This window comes from Lagenorhynchus albirostris, chromosome 13, assembly GCF_949774975.1.
Source record: "Lagenorhynchus albirostris chromosome 13, mLagAlb1.1, whole genome shotgun sequence".
In the NCBI taxonomy this organism is placed as follows: domain Eukaryota; kingdom Metazoa; phylum Chordata; class Mammalia; order Artiodactyla; family Delphinidae; genus Lagenorhynchus; species Lagenorhynchus albirostris.
The window spans coordinates 68,130,320-68,155,886 of record NC_083107.1 but is presented as its reverse complement, the minus strand read 5'-3'; the positions used below and the strand labels follow the sequence as shown (position 1 = coordinate 68,155,886).

The 25,567-nt window shown below is 40.1% G+C and overlaps 1 protein-coding gene across 4 annotated transcripts in view; it reads left to right on the top strand.

Moving 5' to 3' along the window:
• The window catches only part of ZNF512 (zinc finger protein 512), a 35,203-nt gene extending 12,743 nt beyond the window's left edge, over window positions 1–22,460 (top strand). For 3 of the 4 annotated variants that reach the window (XM_060169659.1, XM_060169661.1, XM_060169658.1), the window contains 9 exons: window positions 528–652; window positions 1,189–1,275; window positions 1,689–1,787; window positions 2,378–2,545; window positions 5,438–5,632; window positions 15,982–16,083; window positions 17,009–17,071; window positions 18,241–18,339; window positions 20,438–22,460. In XM_060169659.1, the coding sequence (XP_060025642.1) occupies window positions 528–652; window positions 1,189–1,275; window positions 1,689–1,787; window positions 2,378–2,545; window positions 5,438–5,632; window positions 15,982–16,083; window positions 17,009–17,071; window positions 18,241–18,339; window positions 20,438–20,746 (1,247 nt within the window). In that variant the 3' untranslated portion in view covers window positions 20,747–22,460. The remainder of the gene's footprint in view (window positions 1–527; window positions 653–1,188; window positions 1,276–1,688; window positions 1,788–2,377; window positions 2,546–5,437; window positions 5,633–15,981; window positions 16,084–17,008; window positions 17,072–18,240; window positions 18,340–20,437) is intronic. The other variant, XM_060169660.1, reaches the window with a different exon arrangement.
• The last annotated feature ends 3,107 nt before the right edge of the window (window positions 22,461–25,567 follow it).

Here is a 25,567-nt window from a genome sequence, read left to right as displayed (position 1 = left end):
CAGTCATGTTTGTTCAAGTTTTGGCTCTTCATTAATTTTTTGACCTGCCTCTTAATTTCTGCAAACTTCAGTTTCCTTGTCTCTAAATAGGAATAATAAAGGCAGTCAGAATTGTTGTGAAAATTAAATGGGATAAAAACATTTAACAAAGTCTCAGGCACATAGGAAACACTTAGCAAACTGATTGTTATATATCTCAGTATCCCATTCTTATATGCTACCATGAAAAATATTACCCATTGACAGGTATATGTCAGTAAAACTGGGAAAAAAATTATTGCTCATTTCTTTAAGCCACTGGGCTTTGGAGTGGTTGTTGGATGGTTTTGATCGTGGGGAATTGAGTAGGAGTTTCAGAAACTCTTCACTGTCTGAAAAAAATTATTTCTAGAAGTTATATATAGCAAGAGTCTTTCCCCCAGGAAGAGGAAAAGCCACTTTATGATACTTTTCCTAAAATCTGGGATTGTGCTTTTTGTTTCTGGAGAATACTGCAAATTGTAAGTGTTCCTTTCTCTCCTTTGTAGGCAGTTTAGAGGAGCAGTGGTACTTAGAAATTGTGGATAAAGGCAGTGTCTCCTGTCCTACCTGCCAGGCAGTGGGGAGAAAGACCATAGAGGGCTTAAAGAAACACATGGAAAACTGCAAACAGGTTAGATATTTTGTGGCATTTCATAACTGTTATGACTTTTTACCCAAACTTTAAACCTCTGGCACTGTGTTGGATATGCTGATTATTGTGGAGAAGAGGCAGCATTGTGTCATAGAGAAAACATAGACTCTGGAGTCTGACAGACTTGGGTTTGAATCTTAATTCAGGTACTTACTAGTTGTGTCATTTAGCTTTTTATGTGTGGACCTCAGTTTTCTCATTTATAAAGTAGAGATAGGTACTACCTTGTGTAGTCCATGAGAGGATAAAAAAAGAAATATTACATGCTAAGTGCCTACCCCATTGGCAAATACTGGCACTCAGTAAATGGTAGTTCTTATTATTTTGAAAATGAATAGCCTTTACCTCTTTGCCCTTGAGGACATGACAATGAGCTTTTGGGATTTTGAGATTCATTGACTATTATAGAATTTGGGAAATAAAGGAGATACAGACCAGAGCAGTTGAATAGGACTTTGTGACATTCTGTTTCTCTGTTGAACAGCCTGACCCTGAGCAGTGTTTTTTCCTTGTAGGAAATGTTCACTTGTCATCATTGTGGGAAACAACTTCGTTCACTGGCAGGGATGAAGTATCATGTCATGGCAAATCATAATAGCTTGGTAAGAGTGTGTTCTGTGCTGTGTGAGCCTATGTGGTATTTGGATGCCTTTACTTGGATGAATGTAGATAAATCAGTGGAGATGGCTAAGGCTCTGGGACTTCATGGGATGTTAAGTAAGAATACCCTTTAGATAGAAGAGTTACACACAATGAAATGTGGATACATAGGTATTTGTGTTTAGGTTAGCCCAAAGGTTCATATCCTGGGAGGTAGAGGCTTTGAACTCTTAGTTCCTTTACGTTCACTTCACTGTTTAGGAGAAGATGGAGAAAGCCAGGAGTCAGATAACTTAGATTTCATGGGCATCAGCTTAGGTACTAGTCCAGTCCTTGATTCTCCTATGATAGAATTTCTTTCCTGTATCTGTCTTGTCCATGAGTCATTTGCCTGTCTGCTTCTCTTGCTTTCTAGCCCATCTTGAAGGCTGGAGATGAAATAGATGAGCCAAGTGAGAGGGAACGTCTCCGAACAGTTCTCAAGAGACTGGGAAAGCTGAGGTGCATGCGTGAGGTAAGAGCCCAAAGACAGCAACTCCTTCTGCCTGGAGCCTCAGGTCAATGTCTTTCTGTTACTTGCTTCCATGTCTCCTACTTCTCCCTTACAGACCTGGTTTTGTGTCATCTTCCAGCATAAGAGCGACTTCTGTTTTTCAGGGTCTCCTGAATTCATTAACAGTTCTTTATTTTCTTTCTCATCTCCAGAAATTTGTTCTCCCTTTTCCCTTTGTTTGAAGGAGTTTCTTTGTCATCCTTTCTTTACTGTGATAAAGAGGATTGTAGTAACCTCATGTGAGGAACTTTGATATTGCTGGCTGTTTGATATTGGGGTGGAGTTGGATCATAGACCAAGGAGGAAGCTGTGACACAGACGAGGTATACAGTTCTAGTTTACTGATTGCTGACTAAGTTGATTGAATATCATACTTGGTGGTAGATAGGAGAGCAGTTGGGCCAGGGACAAGGAAGAGTTGTGCGAATGGGAAATGCTGGAGAGGGTCTAGTGATATCAGAGCGTCTGTTTGTATGATGTGGCCGTTTAGAAGTTTAGAAATCATATAAAAATATGTAAGATTATAATATAGGCCTCTCTCCTTTGTTCAGAGTTGCTCTAGTAGCTTCACCAGCATCATGGGATATCTGTATCATGTCAGAAAATGTGGCAAAGGGGCTGCAGAGCTGGAGAAGATGACCCTGAAATGTCACCACTGTGGAAAGCCATATAGATCGAAGGCTGGACTTGCGTATCATCTGAGGTCAGAGCATGGGCCTGTGAGTACTGATTGCTTTCCAGACCCTGTTTGGGGATCTGTTCTGCGGTGACTGCTTGCCCCTGCATCTTTCCTACATCCTTGGTTCCTCATTTGTAGTCCCTTTTAATCTGAATGTTTTTGTTCTCTCTCTTCCTTGTTCTTTTGTGCTCTCCTGTCTGATCATTATTAGGTTAAAGAAATCAAAGTTCATTGTATAGTCTGGGCAGAAGTAAACTCATTACTATATTTTTAAAGCTTAAGGCATTCTCCCTAAGTGAGAAATTTTGTGGGATTCTATCCAGCCGATCCCTCTATTCCAGTTTTTTTGTCTTGAATTTTTCTTTTCCTGATTACATTTCTAGGCCCCCCCACCTCGTTTTTTCTTTTTTAGCATTAAGTTTCAAGATATAACTTACATATGGTAATTAATATTCATTCTTTTTAGTATACAGTTATGAGTTTTGACAAAAACATACAGTCATGTAATTACCACCATGATCAAGATACAGAACAATTTGATCATGCCCCCCAGATTCTTTTGTGTCCCTTTGTAGTCATTTGTTCTTCCCATCCCCAGCCCCTGGCAACCACTGATCTATCTCCTGTCCCTATAGTTTTGCCTTTTCTGGAATGTCGTATAAATGGGCTCATACAGTATATACCCTCTTGAGTCTGGCTTCCTTCACTGAGCATAATGCATTTGTGATTCATCCGTGTGTTGCATGGATCATTAGTTTATTCCTTTTTGTTTCTGTCTAGGATTCCACTGTATGGATATTTCACAATTTATCCATTCACCAGTTGAAGAGCATTTGAGTCATTTCTAGTTTGGGGCAGTTTTGAATAAGCTGCTATAAACATTTACATAAAGGTTTTTGTGTGAAAATAAGTTTTGATTTCTCTTGGGTAAATACTTAGGAATAGGACTGTTAGGTCATATGATAAGTGTATGTGTAACTTTGTGAGAAACTGCCAAGCCGTTTTCCTAAGTGGCTGTGTCATTTTGCATTCTCACCAGCAAAGCATGGGAATTCCAGGAGCTTTGCGTCTTTATCAGCACTTGCCCTTGTCATGTTCATTTTTAAAATCCATTCTAATAGGTATGTAGCAGTATTTTACTGCCGTTTAAATTTGCATTTCCCTAATGACTAATGATATTGACCATCTTTTCATCTGCTTATTGGCAATGTCAGTCTTTAATGAAGTTTCTTCTTTAGTGAAGTGTCTGTTGAAATCCTGTGTTCATTTTATTGTTGCAGTTTTTGTTGTCTTGCTATTACGTTTTAAATATATTTTGAGTTTTTTACATATTCTGGACACAAGTCTTTTTTTTTTTTTTGGCGGTACACGGGCCTCTCACTGTTGTGGCCTCTCCCATCATGGAGCACAGGCTCCGGACGCGCGGGCTTAGCGGCCATGGCTCACGGGCCCAGCCGCTCCGTGGCATGTGGGATCTTCCCGGACTGGGGCACAAACCCACGTCCCCTGCATCGGCAGGCGGACTCTCAACCACTGCGCCACCAGGGAAGCCCTTTTTTTTTTCACATCTTTATTAGAGTATAATTGCTTTACAGTGGTGTGTTAGTTTCTGCTTTATAACAAAGTGAATCAGTTATACATATACATGTGTTCCCATATCTTTTATTTATTTTTTTATTATTATTATTATTTTTTGCTGCACTGTGCAGAATGCAGCATCTGAATTCCCCGACTGGGGATCAAACCTGTGCCCCTTGCATTGGGAGCGCAGAGTCTTAACCACTGGACCAACAGGGAAGTCCCTGGACACGAGTGTTTTAGCAGATACATGTTTTGCAGATATTTTCTCCCAGTCTGTAGCTTGTCTTTGCATTTTCTATAGTGTTTTTCAAAGGGCAGAATTCTTAATTTTCATAAAGTTCAGTTTATCTTTTTTTTCCTTTTATGGATAATGCTTTTGTTGTTGTATCTAAGATATCTTTGCCCAATCCAGTGTATAATTTTCTTTTGCTGCATTATAACAATCACCATAAAATTAATGGCTTAAACAACACAACTGTATTATCTCACAGTTTATTAGGCCAGAAGTCCAGGTTACAGCATGGCTCAGCTGGTTCCCCTGTATAGAGCCTCACAAGACTGGAATCAAAGTGTCGGTAGGGCTGTTCCTTTCTGGAGGCTCGAAGAGACGATCTGTTTCCAGGCTCATTAAGATGGTTCAAGAATTCAGTTCCATTCAGGCATAGGACCTCATTTCCGTGTTTGCTGGGAGATGTGCTCAACTTCTAAAGGCTACCTGCAGTCCCTGGCTCATGGTCCATTTATCTTCGAGTCAGCAACAGTATTGAGTCTCTCTCATGCTTGAAATGTCTCCTGCCTCTTTTTTCTGTCACACCTCTCCTACTTAAAGTCAACTGATTATGGACATATATTAGATTTATAAGAATATCTTCACATCAGCATCTAGATTAATGTTTGGTTGATTAACTGATGATGGTAGCCTCACCAAGTTGACACATCAAAAAACCATCATGCCCAGGATCACAAAACGTTCTCCCTAGGTTTCTTCTAGAATTTTTATACTTTTATGGTTTACATTTATGGCTATGATCCATTTTGAATTAATTTTTGTATATGGGTTGATGTTTATTTCTTTGTATATGGGTATATCTTGACTTTTAACCACTTGCACTTATTCCAACACAACAGATTTTATCCTGCTAAGAAGCTTTTTACCAGTAAAATATGCATTAAGATGGTAGAGCTTTATACTAGCGGTTAGCAAGCTAGTAAGTAGCTTTCTTTTCTTCCTTTTTTTTTTTTTTTTTTTAATAGCTCTTTCTATATGAGAGCAGGAAGGACAGCCTTTAATCACTGGATCTGATGGAAGCCATTTCTCAGGCCTGTGTTTTACTGTGTCTTATTCTTGCAGATATCCTTCTTTCCAGAGTCAGGACAGCCAGAGTGCTTGAAGGACATGAGCTTGGAGCCAAAGAGTGGGGGCCGAGTTCAGAGGCGTTCTGCCAAGATAGCTGTATACCACCTGCAGGAGCTGGCCTCTGCTGAACTGGCCAAGGAGTGGCCTAAGAGAAAGGTGCTTCAGGATCTGGTGCCTGATGATCGGAAGGTGAGGCAGAAAGTAGTATTAATTTTGAACCATTATGTCTGATACTGGGCTTACCACATACAGAAAAGTAAACACACTTGAGTGAGTACATGATAGACAATATTTTGCTCCTTTATCCTTGGAGATGGAGTATATCTGATCCAGCTTCAGTGTTTGGATTCATGTAGGTCCTAGAGTGACAGTCTTTTCAGAAGTTCTTTAAGGAGCCCTCTTAATTTTAGGCTACTTCCATGGTGAACCTGAATTCCCAGGTCACTTTTTTGTTTGGTCTTTGCCCAGTATATTTCCACTTTGTTAGTTCATATGTAGTAGTTTAATATTTAGTTTAGGTAGGTGTTTTCAGTTTGTTTTTATAGCAGTAGAACCCCTTTTCCCACCTACTTTTTTTTCCAAATAATAAAAGCTTATGCAAAACACCAGTATATAAAATAACTAAAAATGGAGTTGCTCTGAGTAACTAGGGGTAGTGAGCCCAAAGGCTTGTCTACTTAGCCTTCTCCTTGATACTTTTATCATTCCCCTCCACGGCCCCAAATGCACTTCTGAGGGGTGCAGAGCCCATCTTGGAAGCCTTTGGTTTAGAATAAACAGATCATAGAGGGAAGGAGCCCTATTTGGCCAAGAGGAGACAAGGAGTATATGACAGTGGAGTAGTCATGGGAAGGGGTTGGAGGGCTATACAGTAAGGACTAAGATCAGAGTTAAGGGTCTGTTACTCTCCAGGGTGTCAAGAAGAATAGTTTAGATTTGGCCTGGTGCTTTGACCCATGTGAGAGGAATGTTATGTATTATAAGAAAATAGGTCAAATCTAGAAGTTAACACTTTTTCTTATTTGGTCTAAAAATCAGTCCTACTGGTGTCCAAGAAGTTGGATCCTATTTTTCAATATCAGAACATCCTTTCTTGTTTCAGACTTATTGCCACTTTTTTCCTGCCACAGGCTAAAGTACATGGTTATCTAAATTCAGTTTAGATGTGAATTTTGCACAGTGATATATATCTTGTGATATTGCAGTCCAGTTGCTTTCATTTTGCATGGTATGCGTTAGAGAATTTGTTAGCTCACTGATAAGTTTTGGTATTGTTACCTAGCAGATACTTTCTCAAAATCATCAAACAGTTTTATATTTTGACCGTGTATGGGTTTTAAGGCATAATTATTTTTTTTAACATAAAAACTTAATTTTTTGGATTGTGGTTCAAAAGTCAAAATGATGACAAACATTGAGATATCTCACTCTCATTTGTCTTTTTTCCTCTCCTGTATCTATGATTAACCATTCTTATTAGTTTCTTGTGTGTCCTTCTGGTGTTTCTTGATGCAAACACAAGCAATTTGATTAGGAAAACCTCCTGTGTTTTCCTTTACTCTCACACTACTACACACTCACAACACTTCTGATACCAGATGTGTGGGGTTTTCCCACACTGGCCAATTCTCCAACACCAGCTGGGTATCCTACAATTTAATATAGTCTGACACTATCTACTTGGAGTTAATATCAGATCATATAAGTTAAGGGCTCAATCCCACAAGACTGCTTCAACTTCAGATTCCAGTCATAAGTCCCAGGTTGTCAACTTGTACTCTGATGGATTGGCTATAAATTGGGGTTCCCATGACCCCTTGCTTGGGTTTGATAATTTGCTCAAATGATTCACAGAACTCAGGGAAACACGTTTACTGGTTTATTATAAAGGATGTAATGAAGGGTACACATGAACAACCAGATGAAGAGATACATAAGGTGAGGTCTGGAAGAGTCCTGAGCATCAGAGCTCTTGTCCTGTGGAGTTGGGGGTGTGTCACTCTCCTGGCACATAGATATGTTCACCAACCCAGAAGTTCTCTGAACCCTGTTATTTGGGGATTTTTATGGAGGGTTCATCGCATACGCATAATTGATTATTAACTCCATTTTCATACCCTCTCTTCTTGCCAGAGAATGGGAGGTGGGCCTGAAAGTTCCAAACTTCTAATCATTGCTTTGTCTTTCTGGTGACCACCCTCCTTCTAGGAGTCCACCAAGAGTCAACTCATTAGAACAAAAGATGCTTCTGTCACCCAGGAAATTCCAAGAGATTTAGGACCTCTGTGTCAGATATTCCTATAACTGAGGGAATTACAAATTTTAGGAGCTCTGTGTCAAGTACCAGGGTCAAAGACTAAGTATTAGCAGGATCTAGGGCGCAGAGACCAATATATATTTCTTACTATTTTACGAATATATATTCCTTTTTAAAAAATCTTTATATTTTGAAATAATTTTAGACTTACAAAATAATTGCAAAATTAGTACAGAGTTTCCATGTGCTCTTTACCCAGCTTCCTCTAATGCCAACATTTTACATGTAAGTATGACAGGATCCCATCAGCATCCCATCAGGATTCCACATTTAATTTTGTTTACTGTGTCTCCTTAGTCTCCTCTAATCTGTTACAGTTCTTTGGACGTTCTTTGTCTTTTGTGCCCTTGACACTTTTGAAGAGACTATCTGGTTATTTTGTAGAATATCCCTAATGTGGGTGTGTCTGGTATTTTCTCAAGATTAGATTGAAGGTTTTATGTTTTTGGCAAAAATGCCTTCAAAGCAATGTTGGCCCTTCACAGTGTACCATATTAGGAGGTATATGTATCTTTTTACTGATGATAGTAACCTTGGTCACTTGATTAGGTGTCCAGTTTTATCCATGGCAAAATTACAGTTTTCCCCTTTGTAAATTAATAAATATTTTGTGTGGAGATTGAGACATTCAACTAATCTGCCTTATTATGCTTCTGCCTACTTTAGCATCCATCAGTGATTCTTGCCTGCAACAATTATTTCTATTGTGTTTTAGTCTAATGATGATTTTCTGTTTCCATCATTTCTTATTCAATGTTAATTGGAATTCTCCTGTGAGAAAGATCTTTTTCTTCTATTAATTTATTTATGTAAGTATGGAGTCATGGATACTTACTTTATTCTAGGGTTATAATCCAATGCTATTATTATTTTGCTGCTCAAATTGTCCCAGATTTGGCTATCAAGGGCTCTTTCAAGTGGGCTCCTGTGTCGTTTCAGCATGTCCCTATCACTTTTTGAGCACTTTTTAATTCTCTGACACCATGAGATACTGTAGGTGCATCTTGTATTTTTCTTGCCCCAGCCCTGGAACCAACTGTTCCTCTAAGGAATCCTACTTTCTTTTATTGGAGAATATATTTAGAAACAAAGATTTGAGTGCTAGATGTACTCATTCCTACTGGGATGTCATTGCTTCTGGGTCCTCTTGATGGATAGAAATATGACATTTATGTATGAATATTCATGCACACATACACATAATAGTACTTATTCTATATCTGTCTGTTTAAAGCCATGATTCATCTTCAGTCCAACACTACAAGTTTCATTCACACCTTCTTTTTTCCTTACTTATAACTCCTTTCTCTAGTAATGAGAATCCTGGCTGTCACTGTCTACAGTATATTTATTTATTTGCTCAATCCTACTGTAACATGAAGTAGTTTCAGAATTGTTAACCCATACCTCTGTAAGAAACAAATTTACTAACTAGAGACTAATATTTATATATAGTTTTTTTAATCTTTAGCCATAGCATATATAGTCAAAGTACTGTTTTCCAAAGTTTCTTAGGTTGGTTCCCACCTCCCCCACTCCTTTCATTATGTTTCTCATTTGTAATAATTATATTTCTCGTTTGTAATAATAAGGTTCATGTGTTACTCTTATTACATTTTGGGTTCCCCCTACATCCTATTTAATTTAAACCATTCATGGGGGAGTAGCCAAAATGGTAGAGTAGTACAACTGTGAGCTCACCTCCTCCCATGGACAGACCTGTTTACAAAGCAACTATCTTTGAGGATGAGGTGAAGACTAGCAGAAAATAGCAGTTATATCCACAACTAAAGATGTAAAGAAGGAACTATAACAAGATGGGTAGGAGGGGCAGAGACATGGTAGTCAAGACCCATATCCCTGGATAGGTGACCCACAAATGGAAGAATATTCACAACTGCAGCGGTTCTCTCCAAGCTGTGAGGGGTCTGAGCCCCATATCTGACTCCTCCCCAGCCTGGGGGTCCTGCACTGGGAAGATGAGCACCCAGAATGTCTGACTTTGAAGGCCAGCAGGGCTTGCATACAGGAGAGCCAGAGGGCTGTAGGAAACAGAGACTGTCCTCTTAGATAGCACACCAAAAAACCTCACACACTCCAAGACCCATTACAGAGACAGTAATTGGAAAGAAGCCTGAGTCAGACCCACTTGCTGGTTTTGGAGAGCCTGCCAGAGAGGCAGGAGGCAACTGTGACTCCCCCAGGGGAAACAGTCACTGGTGGCCGCCATTTTGGGGAGCTTGTTTGACTGCGAAGACACCGGTGCTGGCAAGTGCCATGCTGGAGTCCTCCCTCCAGCCTGTGAGCACCAGGGGCTCACCACCCACCAGCCAGTCAGCACCAGTCCCAGGACCGGCTCAGGCTGAGCAGCTACCACACTGGGACCCAGCTCCCTCCACCACTGGGCACAGGACCTGGCCCCACCCACCAGCAGGCCTGCACCAGCCCTGACACCCCTAGAGCCTGGCCCTGCTCACCAGTGGGCCAGCACCAGCACTAAGAGCCCCAGGTTGCACAGGCAGCTTTTCTGGGACCTGGACCTTCCCAACAGTGGGTTGGCACCAGCCCCAGGACCCCCTGGGCTATGCAGCCAGCCTTACTGGACTTGTCCCACCCACTATCAGGCCAGCATCATCCCTGGGTGCCCCCAAGCCTGGTAGCCAGCCACCCTAGGACCCAGTTCTGCCCACCAGCAGGTCACCACCAGTCCCAGCGCCCCCTGGGGACCTGCTGTCAGCTGCACTGGGACCCAGTCTTGCCCACCAGTGGGCTGGCAGCCACTGCATGAGTCAGGGCCTAGCAGCCAGCTAGACCAGGTGCCAGCCCCGCCTACCAGTGTGCCCGCAGTAGCCAGCCCCGCCACAAAAGAAGGGCTCACATAGCCCACATAGGGGGAAATCCCTAGAGCGTATTGTTCTGGTGACCAGAGGGGAGTGTGCTACTAGGTGCCACAGGATGTCTCATACATAAGGCCACTTCTCCAAGATGGAGAACTGTAACTGACCGGTCTAGTATATGGAAATAAACACAGAGAATTAGGCAAAATGAGAAAGAGGACTGTGTTCCAGACAAAGGATCAAGACAAAATCCTGGAAGAAGAACTAAGGAAAGAGTAGATAAGCCTTCTACCTGATAGAGTTCAAGGTGATGCTCATAAAGATACTCAGTGAAATCAGGAAAAGAATGGACGAATACAGTGAGAAGTTTAACAAAGAGTTAGAAAATATAAAGAAGAACCAAAGAACTGAAGAATACAGTAACTGAAATAAAAAATACACTAGAAGGAATCAACAGTAGATTAGATGATACAGAAGAACAGAAGAGTGAACTGGAGGACAAAATAGTAGAAATCACCCAAGCTGAGTAGAAAAAAGAAAAAGGAATTTTAAGAAATGAAGATAGTTTATGAGAACTAACATTCACATTATAGGGGTCCCAGAAGGGGAAGAGAGAGAAAAGGGGGCAGAGAATTTATTTGAAAAAATAATAGCTGAGGGCTCCCCTGGTGGTGCAGCGGTTGAGAGTCCGCCTGCCGATGCAGGGGACACGGGTTCGTGCCCCGGTCCGGGAGGATCCCACGTGCCGCAGAGCGGCTGGGCTCGTGAGCCATGGCCGCTGAGCCTGCGCGTCTGGAGCCTCTGCTCTGCAACGGGAGAGGCCACAACAGTGAGAGGCCCGCATACCACAAATAAATAAATAAATAAAAATAATAATAATAGCTGAAAAATTCCCTAACTTGGGGAAGGAAACACATATCCAGGTCTAGGAAGCATAAAGAGTCCCAAACAAGACGAACCCAAAGAGGTCTGCACCAAGACACATTGTAATTAAAATGGCAAAAATTAAAGACAGAAGATCTTAAAAGCAGCAAAGTAACTAGATACGTACAAGAGAACTCCCACAAGACTGTCAACTGACTTTTCAGCTGAAACTGCAGGCCAGAAGGGGGTGGCACGATTTATTTAAAGTGATGAAAAAACCTACAGTCAAGTACTCTTCCCAGTAAAGCTATCATTCAGATTTGAAGGAGAGTTAAAAGGTTTTACAGATAAATAAAAGCTACAAGAGCTCAGCACCACTAAACCAGCTTTATAAGAAATGTTAAAGGGACTTCTCTAATCGGAAAAGAGAAGACCACAACTAGAAATATGAAAATTACAAAAGGAAAAAATCTCTTTGGTGAAAGCAAATATACAGTAAAAATAGGAAGTCAACCACTTATAAAGCTAGAAGGAAGGTTAAAAGACAAACTAGTAAAATCATATATGTGCATAAGGGATATACAAAACAGAAAGCTGTAAAATATGTCAAAAACATTTGAGGGAGAGAGTAAAAATGCATGGTTGTTAGAATGCCTTCAAACTTAAGAGAACATCAACTTAAAAGAAAAAATATATATATATGGGCTGCTGTATGTAAACCTTATGGTAACCACAAACCAAAAATCTGCAATAGAAAAAAGAGAAAGGAGTCCAAAACTATCACTAAAGGTAGTTATCAAATTACAAGGAAAGAGCAAAAGAAGAAAAAGGAACAAAAAACAGCAACAAATACCCAGAGAACAGTTACCTAAATGGCCATAAGTACATATCTATCAATAATTACTTTAGACGTAAATGGACTAAGTACTCCAATCAAAAGACATAGAGTAGCTGAATGGACACAAAAACAAAACATGTATACATGCTGTCTAAAAGAGACTCACTTCAGATCTGACTGACTGAAAGTGAGGGGGTGAAAAAAGGTATTCCATGCAAATGGAAACAAAAAGAAAGGTGGGGTATTTATATTTATATCAGATAAAATATTTATATCAGATAAAATAGGTCTTAAAGACCGTAACAAGAGACAAAGGACATTACATAATGATAAAGGGATCAATCCATATTTATATCAGATAAAATATTTATATCAGATATTTATATCTGATATTTATATTTATATCAGATAAATATATTTTTATCAGATAAAATATTTATATTTATATCAGATAAAATAGATCAGATATTGATATCAGGTAAAATAGGTCTTAAAGACCATAACAAGAGACAAAGGACATTACATAATGATAAAGGAATCAATCCAAAAAGAAGATATAACAGTTGTAAATATATATGCACTCAACGTAGGAGCTCCTAAATACATAAAGCAAATGTTAACAAAAAGGGAGAGGGACTTCCCTGGTGGTCCAGTGGTTAAGACTCTGCGCTCCCAGTGAAGGGGATGTGGGTTCAATCCCTGGTTGGGAAACTAAGATCCCACATGCCGTGTGGTATGGCAGAAAAAAAAAGGGAGGGGTAGAAATCGACAATAACACAATATTAGTATGGGACTTTAACACCCCATTTACATCAATAGACAGATCATCCAGACAGAAAGTCAATAAGGAAACACTGGCATTAAATGACACATTAGACCAGATGGACTTTATATGTTTTATATATATAACATTCCATCCAAAAGCAGAATACACATTATTTTCAAGTGCACATGGAACATTCTCCAGGATAGACCACACGCTAGGCCACAGAACAAGTCTCAATTTAAGAAGATTGAAATCGTATCAAGCATCTTTTCCAACTAGAAGGGTATGACACATGGAGGCTAAGCGATATGCTACTCAGCAACCAGTGGGTCACTAAAGAAATCAGAGGAAACTGAAAAATATCAAGATGAATGAAAATGGAAACACAATAATTCAAAATCTATGGGATGCAGCAAAAGCAGTTCTTAGAGGGAACTGCTAAATTCTAATGATACAAGCCTACCCCAGGAAACAAGAAAAATCCCAAATAAACAACCTAACCTTATACCTAAAGGAACTAGAAAAAGAAGAACAAGCAAAACCCAAAGTTAGTAGAAGGAAAGAAAGAATAAAAATCAGAGCAGAAGTAAATGAAATAGACACTAAAAAATAAATAAATAAAAAGGAAACATCAATGAAACTAAAAGCTGGTTCTATGAAAAGTTAAAAAAAAACTGATAAACCTTTAGCCACACTCATCAAGAAAAAAGAGAGTGACCAAATAAATAAAAGGAAAAAGGAAAGGTTACCACTAACAACAGAGAAATACAAATGATCATAAGAGACTACTATGAATAATTACAGTATATGCCAATAAAAAGGACAACCTAGAAGAAATGGATAAATTCCTGGAAACATCCAATCTCCCAAGACTGAATCAGGAAGAAATAGAAAATATGAACAGACCAAATTGAATCAGTAATTTAAAAGCTCCCTACAAACAGAAGTTCAGGACCAGACGGCTTCATAGGTCAATTCTACAAAACATATAAAGAAGAGTGAACACTGGTCCTTCTCAAACTGTTTCAAAAAATTGAAGAGGAAGGAACACTTCTGAACTCATTCTATGAAGCCAGCATCACCCTGATACCAAAGCCTGACAAAGACACCACAAAAAAAGAAAATTACAGGTCGGTATCACTGATGAACATAAAGCAAAATCCTCAACAAAGTATTAGCAAATCTAATTCAACAATACATTAAAAGGATCATACACCATGATCATGTGGGATTTATCCCAGGGATGCAGTGATGGTTCAGTATCCACAAATCAATCAGTGTGATATACCACATTAACAAACTAAAGAATGGAAAGTATGGGGTTATCTGAATAGATACAGAAAAACTTTTGACAAAATGCAATCCATCTATGATAAAAATTCTCAACAAAGTGGTTACAGAGGGAACATACGTCAACATAATAAAGACCATCTGTTACAAGCCTGCCAGTAACATCCTACTCAATAGTGAAAAGCTAAAAGCATTTCTTCTAAGATCAAGAAGATAAGGATGCCCACTTTTATTAAACATAGTTTGGAAGTCCTAGCAACAGCAATCAGACAAGAAAATAAAATCAATGGCATCCAAATTGGAAAGAAGTAAAATTGTCACTGTTTGCAGATGACATAATACAATATAGAGAAAATCCAAAGGATACCACAAAAAGCTATTAGAACTGATCAATGAATTCAGGAAAGTTGCAGGGTACAAAATTAATACACAGAAATCTGTTGTGTTTCTATACACTAAAAACGAGCTATCAGAAATCAGAATTAAGAAAACAATCCCATTAACAATTGCATCAAAAAGAATGAAATACCTAGGAATAAATCTCACAAAGGAGGTAAAAGACCTATACTTAGAAAACTAAGACACTGATGAAAGAAATGGCAGACAACAGAAACAAGTGGAAAGATATACCATGCTTATGGATTGGAAGAATTAATATTATTAAAATGACTAAGAAAGAGGAAATGCTTATAAATAAAACCAGTTTTGTACTGTGATTTACCAAAGGTTCTTTAGGTTACCTTTCTTACTTCCTCCATTAACCTCTATGGGCTTGGATCTGTTCTTCTGTCTCAGAGAATCAGTTTCCTTTCAGATGCTTCCATTTTTCAAGCAGGAGGACTGTGTATTACCAATGGTGAACTTTGCAAGAACTGTCTCTACAGGTGTTAACTCTTTTGGAAACTAGTTATAGTTGTAAGAAGAGACTAACTGGTGTCAAAGCATGAGAAAGGAAGTGCTAGGAATAATTCTACTTTTGCAGTATAAGCAAAGAATAGATGTTCTATTCCCTGAGTATTCTCACATTCTTTCAGGTTGAACCTTAATCTTTTTGTGTTAGAATTTTTAAAATATCAAAAATTAACATGATGTCATTGAAGAAAAATGATAAATGCAGATAAGCAGGCAAAAAATGAAAATCACTCAAAATTCTAGCCCCCAGAGAATACCACTATTAACATTTTGATTTATAGCCTTTGACCCATATCCATATATTTCTATTGAATATGTAATATATATATGTCCCTTGAGTATAATATATACATATTATATATATATTATATATAGAGAGGGAAAATTTATATTGCTTTCTCTTTTGTAACAAATATTTTAACTGTATAATGCTCTGTCACTAGCTTTTTTTTTTCAACTTTAGATGAAATGTTATATCTGAAAGTCTCCTGTCCTCTGTCAAAAATCAAACTATTTTAAGACAGAACAATAGGCAATTATACTTACGTGTTTCAGGAACTTTAAAGGATCTTACATATTATCATTTTTGTGTATGAAAATATACTTCTGCAACTCTAGAATTATATGAACCTGAAGAGTTATGTAATTCTGTTACTTTTGGGGTATTTTGGTTGAAAGTTGGATTCCTCCAATAAAATGTTTCTTGTCTTGTAGTTAAAATATACTCGTCCTGGGCTACCGACCTTCAGCCAGGAAGTACTACACAAATGGAAGTCAGATATCAAGAAGTATCATCGCATTCAGTGTCCTAACCAGGTGGTTCTTTCTCATTCATTTATTCACTAAATGTTGATCAAGCATCTGCTGTTTGTTTCAGTTATTTATTCCTTTGTGACAAAACACCTGAACTTTAGAGGCTTAAAACATCAATTACTTTGTTAACGATTCTGTAAGTCAACAATTCTGTCAAGACTCAGAGGGCAGTTGTATATGGCACCAGCTGGAATCATTCATGGGTTGCATTCTGCCGGAAGCTCTGATGGGGCCTGAATGTCAGGTGGCTTCTAAGCAGCTACTTCAGCTGGGAGATTGATTGTCCACATGGCCTCTCTCTCTTGCATGGTAGTTGGGTTACCAGTGGGGTACATGGTGACTGAATTCTCAGACAGAGTATTCCAAGAACATAAAAGCAACAGCTCAGATCTCTTAGGCCTAGCTTTAGAATTTGTTCAGCCTCATTACCATAGCATTCCGTTGGTCAAAAAAATAATAGGACTTATCCAGTTTCAAAGGGAGGATAAATGACTCACTTCTTGATGGGAAGAGTGGCAGAGAATTTCCAGGCATCATTAATCTACTACAGCTGTATATGCAGTACTTTGGGGAGGAGTAGATATATAAGAAGTAAGAGACACATTTGCACTAAAGAAAGCTGATTTTTGGAAAAACTTGAGCATACAGTTTTTTGTATTTTTGTAAGTATCAGAAAAGTACTAGGGAACAGAGTGTTTTAAGCTTTTTTAAACAACTTTTTTACCTCTTTTTCTTTTACCTTTCCTTGGTTTTCTTTTTGTTCTTTGGCTTACATATTTTTCTGTGTGGTTTGTGGTGCAATTTATTGGGTTTCTTCCCCCCTCCCTCCCCCCGCAAGGGTACAGTGGGTTAGTGCAAATGGCCAGATTGCTAAGAAAAGGATGCTGTTTGGTGTGGTCTTCACATGATTTCTTTTTCTCTTTTTCAGGGCTGTGAGGCTGTCTACAGTAGTGTATCTGGCCTTAAAGCTCACCTGGGCTCTTGTACATTGGTTTGTAACGTTCTGAACTATTTATCTTAACATGACCTCTAAAATAGTCTGACATGGAAGAGAATTCAGATTCGGTGAACAGCTAGTTGTCCTGTTTGCTATTATCTTCAAAGGCTGGTTTAGTTTAGTTTTGTTTTTTTTTGTCCCAAAGATCCTCGGTCTGTTAATTGGGTGGGATGCCAGGGTATGTCCAAGATGCAGAATGGGCCAAAATAGCCATAAGTCATATCAATGAAAAAATTTGGAGAAAAATATATAGTTCTGAGTCCCTACCAGGGATTTAACTTCTTCCACCTGAGCATCTACCACACTGCGCCTGCCCTATCTTATTGGGCCTTCAACTTCCTAGAATCAACTTACATTGTGCTTATCTGGATTGGTGAAGATCCTCAAACCCATCTGAACTATTCTGGCTTCTGGGGATGGGAGGTGCGATCCCTGGGTGTTAGGCTAACAGCCATTCACCTCACTGAATCTTTTCCATGTTGACCCCAGTGCCCTGCAACCTACCAGTCATGGGGATGGCTGCCACTTTCCATTCCCATTCAGAAGTATCTCCTCACACAAAATAAGCACCATGGAAACCCGAAGCTTCAGGAGCAGAGAGAAGTCTCAGTCAAGGCAACAAGGGAGTTGGAGACATCCAAACCAGATCTGTCCAGGAATGCTTAGGAGTTCGTCATCTTGATCCTAGTTTCTGAGTCATTCAGCTAGATCTTATGGAGGGTACTCTTCTAATTCTGGATTCCTAAGGCACTCTTTGCAGCAGTGGATTGATTCTAGTGGGAAGAATTGCGCATTGGTGCCTCATTGAACTTAAGGAGTTTGATAATTTGAGGGGAGGAGCCAAGAGCACCTGCAAGTGAAGTGGAAGACATAAGGGAAGATAGAAAAACGTGACATGTTACATAATAAAATTAGGGGAACTTCAGGTTGTGTTGGGGAGGATCAGTGGGGTCAGTGTTTGGTATAGAACTGCATTAGGATAGATGTGTTATGGTCATAGTATGCCCAAACTTGTTTTCCTAAATATAGTGGTGTTTCGGATTTTCTTCCTTCTTCACTTTGCTGAAGTAGTATCTCCTCTTTTCATCTCTGACAGTCCCTACCTATTGCCCAGGTATGTGTTCCTGAATTTACCCTTCTCTTTCTTTCTTTCTTGAAAATAGGGAACCTTTGTGGCTGGAAAATACAAGTGTCTTCTATGTCAAAAAGAATTTGTGTCAGAGAGTGGTGTCAAGTATCACATCAACTCTGTCCACGCTGAGGTGAGGTTTCTCCTTTCCCACAGTGTTTTTATATTCTTGTGGACCCCATGAATATGCCACAAGGGATGGGAATTTTGTGCCTGTTATTATAGGCTAAGACTGTCAGAGAGACTAAAGGGTCTACATTAGAGTTTAAAAACTTCCTAAAATTAGGCGTGTAATAGTTTTTTTCTGTGAAAGCATTTAAAATCACTGTGGGTGTGAGCATCCCTGACTCTTCTAGTTATCTTAAGTCCGATTAAAATCAGACATCTGGGAACCAGGCTGCATTTACACCTTTGGAATTCTTGTTTCACAGCAATGTCTGTGCTCCTGTTTTCCGGTATTCCAACATCTTGGAGCAACCTGTTTTGAATATTGTTGAAATACCATATAGAAACAATGTAAAAGATGTTATTGAGACAATTGAGGCAACTTGAATACTAGCTGTACTACTAAGTAATATTAATGTGTTAATGTTAATATTCCAAAATGTGATAATTGTATTGTAGTTATGCAGGGGAATGCGCTTGTTCTTAGGCAGGTACATGATGTTTTTAGGGATGAAGTATCATGTCTGTAGCTAAATTGTGAATGGTTCAGAGGAAGGGAGGGAGGGAGGGAAGAAGGGAGAGAAGGAGGGGAAGAGAGAGTAACAATGGTCAATCTAGGTGTTCATTGAACTATTGTAACTTTTCTGGAAAGTTTGTAAATTTTCAAAATTAAAAAATTCTGTTAAAAATGCTTTAAGTTCAGAAGGTCAAGAGTTTTCTCTTGGGGAAAGTTTTTAGGAGTCCAGGTGAACAGAGAAATTCTCTACCATATAATTAAATACCTTATTGCAAAAGCTCAAGGAGTAGAGTGTGCATTCTCTTGGCATATTTTACTGCAGATACTGTTGTTGCCTGGTGAGGAAAAATAGCAAGCGCCTGCGGCTGTCCTCTGCCCTCAGATGCAATAGTTCTTAGCAGTGTGGGCTTTAGTTAGTGTCATCCATTGTGGTTCCTGTTGCTTTACTGGTTGAAGCTTTGGGAATCCCTTTCCATATCTGAGATTTCTTCAGGAAGGCAGTCTCTTTTTTTTTAATAATGTTACCTTTCTATGCTTTGGGAAGTATTTAAAAGATAATTATCTCCTGACAAAATCTGGCCTTTGTATAGTTCACTTGTTTCTCCAGTTTCTGTTTCAAAAGTTGGAACCAACAAATTTCACTTAGTTTGGGACTTGCTCCCAAGTATTTGTTCAATAATTTATGCCTGTATTTATGAAATCCTTATGGTGTTAAACATGTTTACCTTGTTCCTCCCTTTCTGCCTCACTTTTTTTTTTTAATTATATTTATTTTTTTGGCTGCATTCAGTGTTCGTTGCTGCACGCAGGCTTTCTCTTGTTGCGGAGAGCTGTGTACGGGCTTCTCATTGCGGTGGCTTCTCTTGTTGTGGAGCATGGGCTCTAGGCTCCTGGACTTCAGTAGTTGCAGCATGTGGGCTCAGTAGTTGTGGCACATGGGCTCAGTAGTTGTGGCTCGCGAGCTCTAGAGGGCAGGCTCAGTAGTTGTGGCGCATGGGCTTAGTTGTTCCGCGGCATGTGGGATCTTCCCGGACCAAGGCTCGAACCCATGTCCCCTGCCTTAGCAGGCGGATTCTTAACCACTGTGCCACCAGGGAAGTCCCTAACCCTTAATTTTTTTAAACTGAGACTCAGAGAGGTTAAGTTAATTTTCTGATGGTCACATGGCTAGAAACAGAGCTAGGATTTGCACCCAGGTGGTCTGGCTGCAAAATTCATGCTCTTAACCACTACACTGTCATGAAATAAAAATCTCCTATGGCTCAGTGCTTTACATCTCATGAGAAGATTTTTAAAAGGAGAGGAGTGGGTGGGATCATGCTAAGTAATCAGTAGTACCCGAAATCATGTCTTACACAAGAAATGCTTGTAATGACTGCTCTGTACTGAATTTCTCCAGTTTAAAAGACACAGTTCTAAGCTCTGGTTCCATATCTGTTTCCTCTTTACTGTGTTCTGTCCTAATCATGCCTTTAAAAAAAAATCTTCCCATACCACTTCCTAGCGCACTATATTTTGACTGGATAATGTTTCTGTTTTGCCTCTGTAGGATTGGTTTGTTGTAAACCCAACAACGACCAAAAGCTTTGAGAAGCTGATGAAGATAAAACAGCGACAGCAAGAAGAAGAAAAGCGGAGGCAGCAGCACAGGAGCCGAAGGTCTCTAAGAAGGCGGCAGCAGCCTGGCATTGAGCTTCCTGAGACAGAGCTGAGTCTTAGAGTAGGGAAGGATCAGAGGAGGAGTCATGAGGAACTGCTCGTGGCAACGTCCTGTAAAGAACCAGAGCAGGAGCCAGTGCCAACACAGTTCCAGAAAGTCAAGCCCCCAAAGACGAATCATAAACGAGGAAAGAAATAGGCAGTCAGTGTGAAAGCACTCCTGGGAGAGTGGATGGGATGCTGTGGTCACAGGGACCTGTGTGGAGAGGCCTGAGTCACGGGGGCCAAGTGAAGAGAAATTTACTCTTTCAGCTGTTTGTGTAAGGCTGTGGCACTCTCAGCTCCTTCCTCCTGTGTAAATTTCAGTGTTTTCCCTATTGATTCATGTGGACCCTCCACCACCCACACCCCCATCTCCTTTTTGGTAGATTTTCCTGCTATTCTCATTGGAGTCCTCCTGTTTTTTTCTCTTATCTTGCCCAAAGAGCTCCTCCTTAAGGCCCACTATAGGCCCTTCTTGCCCCATACAAGACTAAGAAACCTGTTTGATTATCCTTTCCATACTGGGGTGTAGAATGTTCTTGGAAGCTCCATTGATTTCATAGTCACTCCATCATCTTATAAAACAATTCCAAACTAACTCTTTAAAACCATACTGATTTATCATTTTGTATTTGTGATATAACAAGCCTAGAACCTAGAACTGTTGTCACTCCTTTAATAAGGTTCCCCTGTCTGCTTGGGTGACAGAATTTATGGAGGCTCTTTGCTGTCTCAATATGGTTTTAGGATTGAAAGTGAGAAAATAGATTTAGAATAAAAAAGCTAGACCCTCCGGACACAGGTTTTCCTAGGAAATGCTTTGTTTGTCCCAGGTGGCAGTAAGTAACTAGACCCACACACATGAAATGCAGCCTTAGGAGGAATGTGTCCCACACATAAAATGACTGGAAAGAAGAAAGTAGCAGCAAAAATAAATACCGCCTCAACTTCCCTGGGTGTGAGGCCTCCTCTGTTGCTATGACCAGTGCCCTCCTGCAGCTTGTCTTGCTCCTGACGTTTTGAGGATTGAAAGAGAAATAAACCCTTTTGCTCCTGACGTTTGACACAGAACCCTAATATTGCTGGTACTCCTGTGAGGATTGGTAGCCAAGGTGCACATTCCTTCTCCCCTGGACTTGACCTGACTTGTTAGTCTGCACTCTGTTAAGTCCTCGTATCTCCCTTTAGCCAAAGTCTGTCTCTTTGAATTTTCTGAGAATATTGTCCTCTACCTTCTTTTTTAGATGTTGTGTTCTGTCCTTTTTATAACCTGAGACTTTGACACCAGGTGTAGATATTTATCTGGAGTTGGAAAGAAAAGTTCTTTTTCTGAACCTCATGCCTACCTGATAGTATCTGTTAGCCTGTTTCTCTTTGAGGCTGGCTTTCCCTGGAGCATTGGTTAGAACAGCTCTGTTGTCGTATTCCTGGATTCTCTTCCCCTTTTCCATAAATATTGGTCTTCTATATTCTTGCCAATTTTTGTGGCTTATGCCACATAAAAAGCCAGGGACCCTTAACCCTAATATGGACCAATACTGCCTTTTCAAATTCTGAAAGGCTGTTACCACTTTTAACTCTGTTCTCTGTGCTCCTCCATATAGCCTTAAAATGTGGGCTTTTGTGAAGACCACTTTCAAACATGGGAGCATTGAAACCTGATTGGGATACTGCCAGAACGGGTAGTTTTGCAACAAGGGAAGGATGTGGTCTGTCCACTCGACATTGTCATTGGCAGTTGCTCCCTTAAAGCCCTTTCCGTACATGAGGATTGTCAGGGAGGAAAATGGAGAAGCTCTGTTAATTTCTGGTGAGTAAGACTTGGGGAATGTTTGGCAATGGCAAGAAAAATAAATGACTCTGTGTTAGAATGATGTTTTCCATTGTTCATTGACTCCAACGTGCTACCTGTCTCCTTGCTGACACAGTGTGTCTGGGGAAGATAACGACTAGAGATGGGAATGAGTTTGGAAGAAGTAACACGTACAGTTGTGTCAGTAGTTCTTTAGGCCCTGAAATATGCTGGTTCAAATGAATCCACTCATACCTTGCTTTATTGCTCTTCCTCTTACAGATAGCGATTTTAATTAAAGTATGTACATTGTTGTTTTAGACATAATGGTATTGCACACTTTAAATAGACTACAATATAATATAAACATACCTTTTATATGCACTGGGAAACTGAAAAATTCATGTGACTTGCTTTATTATGAAATTTACTTTATTGTGGTGGTCTACACCCAAACCCCCAATAACAGATGTGTGCCTGTAATTGGTTTGAGATTAAACTTGTCCAGTCTCATCCAGGGCCCTTGCAGGTGATCCTTTTATTTTTCCTGTCTGAGCCAGGGATCAGCAGGACTCACTAGAGATGATCCTAAATATATTAATTGAATTTTTAAGATTTTTAACCAAATTCATTAGAATAATATTTATTGAAGTTGAGCGGTATCAGGTTTAGCTAGATTTTGGAGCAATGTGAACTCCCTGCACTTTGGAATGGACATTGGGTACAATCAATTTAAAAACTAATTGGCAGGATCTCTTAAAATTGAAGATATGCCCTGAGACTCAGTAATTTCACTCCTACGGCTATACAAACTACTCCTGGTCAGGTGTTCTACTAGACATCTACAAGAATGATGTTGCAGTCTAATTTCCAATATGTACTGGAAACATCCTGTACCAGAGACTACTGGCTGTCCAGCAAAATTGGCTTTACCTTGCAGAATTATAGGATTATAGGAGAAATGGCTAGACTGCACTTCCAGCCCTCCAGCCAATTCCCCTGTAGTGATGGGGTAGCCAACTAACTTCTCTCTGGTGGAATGTGAGTGCGAGTGATGTGTGTCAATTTTATGCCAGGACTTTTAAGAGAGCGAGTGTACCTCCATGCTTTCTTTCCCCTTCTTCTGGCTAGATGCAGTTGATACGGCAGCTCTAGGTCATGGTAGACCATAACATGGAAGATATCGATTCCCTGAATGACCCCAGGAAAGACTATTTGCCAATCAGGATGATCTATCTATCTGAGACTATTGTATGAGCAAAAAATAAATGCCTTTTCTTTGAGTCATGATATAATCTTGGGTCTCTTCCTGAGCCTAGTCTCTTACATAAGCTACTTGTCCATTATCAGGAGAAAATGGGTAAGTTGTGGTCTTCATCCTGAGGAATACTATACAGCTGTCAGAAGAACCAGGTCTTCTTTTAAAAAAAATTAGCATTTGTTTAATAGCAGGTTTTAAAGCACTTTTTCCCTCACATCTCTTTAAAACAACTGATTCATTCAACCAAGAGACACAGAAAACCTTTACGTGACTCAGTGGGTAAGTCATTGGGGGAGAGGACCTGGGTCTCTGCATGCCACTCGAGGTAGTGGATTTCTTCCTAAGGCAACGGGGACAGCTAGGGGAGTGTCAGGTGGGGGGCGATACCACCAGATGTGAACTGAGATGATGGATGGGGCTGCCCCTCTGCAGCAGCATGCAGGACGGGCTGGATTTTCCATTTCAGTCAGGTAACCTTACCCCTTTAACACTACCCCAAGAACCAGGTCGTCTTGTATCATCATGAATACAGCTCCAAAATAAAGTCTGGGAAAAGCAAGTTATAGAATACATCAAGAGTCCCATCTGTGGAAGGTTTAAAAACATGGAAAAACAATGCTCTATTGTTTATGGATATATAGAAGTAAAAGTATATAGACTATATAAATATAGTACCTATAAATATATTTTAATAAAATACAGAAAAGATAGGAAACCATGCACAGGCATGATAAACATCAACTTTAGATAATGCTTCTGGGATCCAGAGGGACAAGTGAATGGTAAGTTCTTATTTTTTCAAATGGATAGTGAGTTTGTTATACTTTTCTATATCTTTTGCTATGTCTGAAATGCTTCATTTTAAAAATCTGTTCAGGCACTTCTCTGGTGGTCCAGTGGTTAAGACTCTGTGCTTCCGCTGCAGGGGGCATGGGTTCAATCCCTGGTCTGGGAAGAAAGATCCTGCAAGCCGCGTGTTGTGGCCGAAAAGAAAAAGTTCACACAAACAAGAAAGAAAAAATACTCTGCCCACCTCCTTCTTCAAAAGGAACAGTTTAGGAATTTTTCTTCTGCTTCCTCTTCCCCTCACACTAAGAATCAGCTCTCCCCCATGTCTTCTGTTCACCTCCATGTTTGCCATTCCATTCCGAACAGTCATCACCTCTTGCCTTTTCAAGAGCTTCCTAACTGGATTCCATCTGCTTTTCACTGGCTTGGTACACTCCGAATACTGCTGTAGTGAGTTTTTATACTGTAAATCAACCTCGTTCACTTGCTTAAAGCCTAGTGATTTCCCAATGCACTTAGAATAAAAGTCATCCCCTTTACCTTGTCCTACAAGGCCTGCCTACTCTATTAACCTTTTTAGCCTCATCCGCCTCTGCTCTGTCCGTGTTCGCTGCCATTCCCCAACTACACTTAGCCACACTGACTCTTCTGTTCCTTAATCCTACTAAACTCCTTCCCATCTTAGGGCCTTTGCATTCACTGTTCCCTCTGTCTGGAATGTCTTCTTCCCCAATTTTTGTACATCATGTCGTTCAAGTCTTAACCTAAATTTCACCTCACAGGTCTTTTCCATCTAAATGCACTTTCTGTAACATCACCCTCTTTCCTTTCCAGCACAGGAAAGCAGACGAAAAGTAGTCTGAGATCCTCGTTGGCCAAACCTACTGCTGGCTTGCTGACGGGAATTTCTAAGGGCCTTTATCAACAGGAGTCCCCAACCCCTGGGCTACAGACCGGTGCACGGCCTGTTAGGAACTGGGCCGCACAGCAGGGGGTGAGCAGCGGGGGAGCGAGCAAAGCTTCCTCTGCCGCTGCCCGTCGCTTCCCATCGCTCGCATTACCGCCTGAACCCTCCCCTCCCCCCCAACCCCACCCACCCACCCCCACCCCCCGTCCGTGGAAAAATTGTCTTCCAC